Genomic DNA, 7,477 nt, shown 5'->3' with positions numbered 1-7,477 from the left:
TACATGAAAGGTCTTACATAAGAAGTAAGGAGATGATCATGTGATCGACACACGGGCGAGATGGAAACGTGATAAGTAAGGGTGTTTATGGTTGGTTATTTTTAATAACCAAACCATAATCATTTTCAAACTATTTAAATGGTTTGGATTTATAACCAAAACCACATTTTAATCAAAACTGGTTATATAACCGGTTATAAATTTGGTTATGATTATATAATCGGATTTTAAAGAAAAATCAGTTTTATGAAAAAAATTAAAAAATATATCTTTTTAATTTTCAAATTTAAAAAATTTGGATTTTGGATAATAACTAGATTATAACTGAATCTAAAAAAATTTAACCGGTTAATAACCATTTAATTATATCTAGATTATATGAATGATATACAAAACCATTAAACACTAAATTGGTTAATAAACATTCAATTATATCCGAATATTTCAAACGAATTTGAATTTGATTATGGATTTAGTCCTCACAACTGGATATTTTGCACACCCCTAATAACAAGACTTTCTCGAAAACAATCACCTGCAACGATTCTTAATTGATTAGAGTCAAAGTTATTAAACATTATACTAAGTCTAAAATGTCATACATATTCACCCTAAAAATAATATCTGATAGCTAACAAAGGTCTTTTTATTTGACATATCTCAGAAAATATCATTATTATTGAAGTCACCTTAAGTACAAAAGGAAAATATTTATTTAAAAAATGGATAATGATAAGTTGTTTTAAAGAAATAGACCCAAAATTTAAAGTGCATTTTGAAAAGAAAAAAAGAATTTTTTTCATGAAAGGATTAGTTTGAGAATATTCTTAGACTTGTGATTAAGTCCAATTTGGCATACTAATTCTTAGACTATATATAAGCATATAAGATTGAACTGACACTCTCTGACTTACCACGTTCCAAAAGCAAAGCGACACAAATCATTACCAATGGCGGCAACATTCTCATCTCTCTCCGACGATCTCCGCTCCCCGATCTTACCACCTCCGGCGAACAACAAAACGGAAAAGATCTGCATAGACGACATGCTTCAGAAATACTGCGGCGAGTTCGGAAAGTGGCAGTTGAAGCATTTCGTTCTCACTAGTCTCGCTTGGGCGCTGGAAGCTTTTCACACTATGGTTATGATTTTCGCTGATCGGGAACCTGACTGGAAGTGCGTTTCCGGTACGGAGTGTTCCGCCGGTGGAAGTGTTTGCGGTGTGTCACCGGAGTCGTGGGAGTGGATCGGCGGAAAAGCCGCTTCTACGGTGTCGGAATGGAGTTTGGTTTGCGGTGATAAGTTTAAAGTTGGACTCGTTCAGGCGGTTTTCTTCGCCGGCTGTATGATCGGTTAGTTCTTGTTTTTTCTTATTTTCTACATTCTGTTTCATTGTTTGTTTCCGTTTTTTTAGTAAATTTTGACAGCTTAAATTATAAAGTTAGTTCCTAATTTATCTATTATTTTTGTTAATCTTATGATCCATATCTAGAGTTAAACATAATTAGTTGTGAGATGTTATTACTACTCTAGGAAATTTTAATTTATATGTATTGTTTTAATCATTGAAGTAAAGAATTAAAATAAATATTCATGCGATAATGTGTGATTTTGAGTAAAATAAAAAAGAGAGATGCGTGACTGACATTTACTAGTACAGATTTGTTAAACAATATTTAATCTTTACACTAATCCTACTTTTAGTTTTATAGTTTATCTATTCAATTTTCAACTCAAGTTATCTATTAAAAATGATTAAAATTATAATGAAATTTGACAAAAATTTGTAGAATATGATCTTGATCGATAATATGGACAAGCAAACATGCATATCAACTAGGCGTCTGAAGATAGTTTTTACCTCCACATGTATATTGTGAAATTAAATATTTTAATAAAAATATTTATTTTTTAACACCAAATTTTATTAGGAATAATAAAATAAAACAATTTTAAAAAATTTCACATATATATATATATATATATATATATATATATATATATATATATATATATATATTTCAAATAATTTTACATATATATTTCAAATAATAATATATATCAAATAATAAAATACAAATCAAACTATCAAAAAATTCATCATATATTTAATATCTCTATAGCTGACTTGTCATCATATTTTGTTATTGAAAAAACTTTAAATTTAAATTTAGTCAAAGTAGATTTGTTTCGTCAAACTCAGGAAGAGTTTGAGTGCTAATGCATAAGCAAAGTTTTATCACATTAATATTTATTAAATTATTATATCTATCATAAAATTAAAAATGATCATTTATATTTTTAAAAAACAACGTCCTTTTTATGGTTGAAAGTCTTAAGCATTTTGATGCAGGTGGTCCATTAAAATTTACTTTAGTATAGGTACCAGAAGATTAAAAGGACCACATGATCATTCTCATTCCTGTCTATTTGTTGTTTAGCTAGTTCAAATAACTTTTAATACTAATTAATTGTTACACTAAGCTTACCAATTCCGTGGGGTTCTTATTTCTTAATCATCTAGTTGCAAAATTTTAAACTAGTGGATAACAAACAACTTTTGAGACAATAATAAAATTACATAAACCATACACGCATTTTTTTTAATTACTTAAATGATAATATTGATAAAATAAAAATGGTTGCGTAGACGACCCATTGTATAGTTTTATATTTATGTATCCTACTAATATTATTCAAATATAAAATATTAAAAATTCATATATATATATATATATATATATATATATATATATATAATAATAGGGACAAAATGTAAAATTTTCTTGACAAATGGTTAAAGGTTATAGGTACTTTATAGGGGTGTACAACTTGAGTTTTTGTTGTCTGTTCTTATTTGTAATGTATGCTAGCGACAAGTAATTTGTTATTTCTAAGTAAAAATATTAGATATGTAGGAATATTATGTCCAAGAGTGGAGGAATCTTTGTTAGTGGAATTTAGAATAATGCCAATGTAAATATGTCTCACTTTATCAGTTCAATTAAGTGATAAAAACAGGTGTCACACATTGAATTTGCACAACAAAAACATTTGCCTTTTCCTTTTGGTTATTAATGCTATATGCCCTTGTTCATGAATGACTCATTTATTTTTCTACCTAAAAATCAGGGCCGGCCCTAGGGGTAGGCCACTAAGGCTACCGCCTAGGGCCTCACTTTTTTAATATTTATATAGCAGTATTAATTAATTGATTTTTTTTAAATAAAAATTTAAATAATTTTTTAATCAAATAAATAATAACATATATTAAAATTTTATAAGAATAACAATTATTTAAGGTGTATATTTTATAATTGATTAATTTAAAAATTAAAGTTGTTTTAAGTTTTTCAAGATCATGTATAAGTTTATAATGGTTTAACTGCATAAAATTAATAGGCCATATTTTTGTTATTATTTAACTATAATTAATATTTTTTAATCCTTTTTAGTCATCAACTCAATAGTAAACATTTTTGGACCCTTTGTCGTAACTCTGCCTTGCACTTTTAGATTAAAAGAATATTTGGAATTTAAGTTTTCTTAAAGAACTTTTGCTAACATTTTTGCAATAATGATTTTTTTTAAATGCGAAGAAACGTGTTTAGATGTGTTGATTGTATTATCAATTGAAAAAAATATATATATAATTTAATGATTTTACATCCTAAAAAATCTAGAATTAAAATATATTAATTTAAAATAAAAATATTTTTATTATTTTAAAAAATTAATTTAAAATTTCGCCTCAGGCCTCAAGATGTCTTGGGCCGGCCCTGCTAAAAATAGACACAATTAATTTTCGTTTTCATGGTTTACATCAATACAGGTCATATATTACAAACTTGAATTCTCTCTTTTAATTTCTTCTCTCCAATTATCTCCTTCACATTTTTTTCTCTATCTCTCTCTAATATTTTTTCTCTTCTTTTTTTTTTTATCAATTTTTGCTAATATCATTAATTCTATTACACTTGTTTTTGTTGAAGGAGAGAAAAAGAGGGAAGGAGATGATTCATGATCTATATATTACGGACTATATATACGAATTTAAAATATAATTTTTTATTTTTTAAAAGGTGAATTCTTATCTACCCAACTCAAAAAGTTGGGTAAAGTTACATTCAATGTAAAATGTCTTGGAAACAACCAAAAAATATACTATTTAATAATTAATTAAATAAGCTAAAACTAAATGATGCAATGTGATTGGTGGAAGGTACACTACCCAACTTTTTGTGATGGGTAGAGAAGTTGTCCCCTTTTTAAAATTAAGTTTTGTGATAAGATGCAAAAATAAAATTGATTGATTATGAAAATGATTTCAAACAAGATATATTTTCAGAACAACAGAATTAAATAAAATAAGATATTAAAAGAGTAATAAGAAATATGGTAGTATTGCATTTGCTGAATAATCATGACATAAAAATAACATGATTTTGATTGATGTTGTAATTTCAGGAGCTGGAGTATTTGGCCACCTTTCAGACTCATCTCTAGGAAGAAAAGGTTCTCTCACTGTGGTTTGTGCCCTAAATGCCATATTTGGCTGCTTAACTGCATTCTCCCCTAACTACTGGATCTATGTCCTCCTCCGCCTCCTCACTGGTTTCAGCACTGGCGGGGTTGGTCTCTGCGCCTTCGTCCTCGCCACCGAACCCATTGGCCCATCAAAGCGCGGCACAGCCGGAATGTCCACCTTCTATTTCTTCTCCGGAGGCATTGCAATTCTCTCCGGCATCGCCTACGCCTTCCAAACATGGCGCACACTATATATCGTCTCCTCCATTCCTTCCCTCCTCTACATTATCCTCGTCCTTCCCTTCATCACTGAGTCACCAAGATGGTACCTCGTTCGAGGAAGAATAAACGAAGCAACAAATCTCATGTCCACCATTGCTTCTTACAACGGAAAACACCTTCCGGATGAAGTAGTCCTCGCACTTGACGAAGAAGTATCAGAATCAAAAAAATCATCAAATGATCTTGAATATTCTTCGGATCACAATCTCATTAGTTACAAGGAAATGAAAAACAAGGATGCACAAGTTGGATCCATCGTTGATGTGATTCGTAACCGAACCACACGTATTAGGTTAATTCTAGCAATAGCTCTTAACTTCTTAGCATCAGTGGTGTACTATGGTCTTAGCCTAAACGTTGCAAACCTCGAAACAAACCTCTACATAAACGTGATTCTGAATTCGGTCGCCGAGATGCCAGCATTCACAATAACAGCGGTGTTATTGGATCGATTCGGAAGAAAGCCATTAACAATAGGGACAATGTGGTTCAGTGGATTCTTTTGTTTGTTGGGGAGTTTGATGAGTAATATTGGGGTGTGGAAAATAATTAAAATGGTGTGTGGTGTTTTGGGAATATTTGGAATGGCCGGGACTTATAACTTGTTGTTTATTTACACGGCGGAGTTGTTTCCTACAGTGGTGAGGAACGCGGCACTAGGAACTGCAACGCAGGCGGCGCAAATGGGGGCGATTTTGGCACCTTTAGTGGTGGTTTTGGGTAGTTGGTTGCCGTTTGGAGTGTTTGCAGCATGTGGGATTTTAGGTGGGATGTTTGCATTTTATCTGCCGGAGACACTAAATATGCCTCTTTATGATACATTCAATGGATTGGAGGCTGGACTTACATGATGCTATTGCTAGCTAGCTCTTTGTTGTTAAGGTTCTTTTCTGATTGAAATGGTGGGATGAGTTAAAGAAGAATGGTGCAAGTGGAGTGAGTTAAACATTAAATTGCAAATTACTCTCCATCTCTAAATATAGAGACTCTGTATATTTCAATCTTATTAAAAACAGAAGATAGCATACTTAATATATTTATTTTTGTGTAAGTATTGACTACTACCTCCGGTCTCATTTATAAGAGAAAGTTTGCTTTTTAGATTCATTCAATAACAAATGTATTTGGACAGTATTATAGACTAGATACATTGATTATTCAATGAATCTAAAAAGTCAATTTTCTCTTATAAATAGGACCGGAGGGAGTATTGACTAAGTGCACTTTAGATATAAATCTATTATTGAAGAACTCTCAAGTTTTAAATTGATTAGAGATAGAATTTGGAATTTTTATAAAATGACATCATTTATCTTACAAGTCAATTTTTGAGACGTATTTTAGTTTATTGGTCGAATCGTAAACCACACGCATAATTTATATACATGCATCAAACCATATTCAATAATGATGAATTTTTAGTCTCTTCACTAAGGACTCATTAATTCATAACTCACAAGAGCATTAATTCAACTCTAATAATTGATGTGATGATTTATTTTGTTATAATCTCTAAATGTTTGTTGAGTCTTAAAATTTTTCCTAATATTTTGGTGAGTTATGGGAACTTGATTCATTTAGGATTTATTTGGAGATTTTGAGGAAAAGGAAAGGTAGAACTTTTTTGTAAAAAGCAAATTAGATTAATAAAAAAGAGTATAAGAAATCCTCAAACAAAGTCTACAATTACAAAAGAGTGAATTCACCTTTAAAAAATATAAAGAATTTTTGCACCAATCATAGAAATTAACAAAAGATCTACTCTTAACCCCTATATAGACGTCAACCAACTCCAAGAGAGCACTTTTATGTGTAAAACTATGTCTTCTAAATTGAAAATTTCCTCCTTGAAAAGAATTCCATTTCTTTTGAGCCATAAGCCTTAACATGGGGACATTCAAATCACCACTTCCTTATTCTTGCCGATTTTGTCTTTCAATTGATCAAAGAAGTTCATCAACTAATGAAAACATAATCTCCAATCAACAAAGAAGGCAAACATGAAGAAACTCCTTCTGACCCTCTGACAATATCATTCACAGAATCAACCTTTGCTTTTTTTTCTTCCCCTTTATCTGATCTTTATCGAGGAGCAACAACATTAATCCTGACACGCTTCTTCTTAGGCCGATCCTCTGAAGGGGCCGAGACAATCGGGATAACCTCAGACTTTAACAGGATCAGAATATTCGTATACCTATCTAAAAAGGAGGAAACTATAAAAAATAGAAACTAAACAGATTGATATGTTAGTAAAGAAAAAGAAGCAGGCAACTTACGAAACATCCCTTTCTGCCTTTCTGTGAAACTGGCCTTTGCTACTTCCTTGTAGGATATCAGATCATTTGAAAACGAAACCATAACTGCTTTCATATCCTTATTAGTATCATTGACTGCATCATGAGATACCTATTAAATTTTGGCACATTCAAAGAAATATTCCATGGACCAGAATCGTCGATGTCATTCCGTGATACCTACTCGCCCATTAGAAAGAGAAGAAACGACACAAAACTTCTCCCGAGCAAGAAGAGTGAGGAGTTTAGCCATAAAGTAATTAAACTTAAAATATTTCAACTGTCAATGTAAACCTTGAAGACTCAATTTTGGACACATAGGAGATAAGCAAAACCATGGCCAACAACACCCTTCCAAGCAGAACACACT

The 7,477-nt window shown here is 30.9% G+C and overlaps 1 protein-coding gene across 1 annotated transcript; it reads left to right on the top strand.

Moving 5' to 3' along the window:
- Positions 1-877: 877 nt before the first annotated feature.
- Positions 878-5,861, top strand: LOC131653682 (organic cation/carnitine transporter 4-like). The gene is made up of 2 exons (XM_058923938.1): positions 878-1,353; positions 4,469-5,861. Exons 1-2 carry the CDS (start codon positions 951-953, stop codon positions 5,659-5,661), a joined length of 1,596 nt encoding a protein of 531 aa, XP_058779921.1. The 5' UTR covers positions 878-950; the 3' UTR covers positions 5,662-5,861.
- Positions 5,862-7,477: the final 1,616 nt, after the last annotated feature.

Source organism: Vicia villosa, linkage group LG2, assembly GCF_029867415.1.
Source record: "Vicia villosa cultivar HV-30 ecotype Madison, WI linkage group LG2, Vvil1.0, whole genome shotgun sequence".
Classification (NCBI taxonomy): Eukaryota; Viridiplantae; Streptophyta; class Magnoliopsida; order Fabales; family Fabaceae; genus Vicia; species Vicia villosa.
The sequence above is the reverse complement of the archived record's forward strand: the minus strand, read 5'-3'. Positions and strand labels throughout refer to the sequence as shown.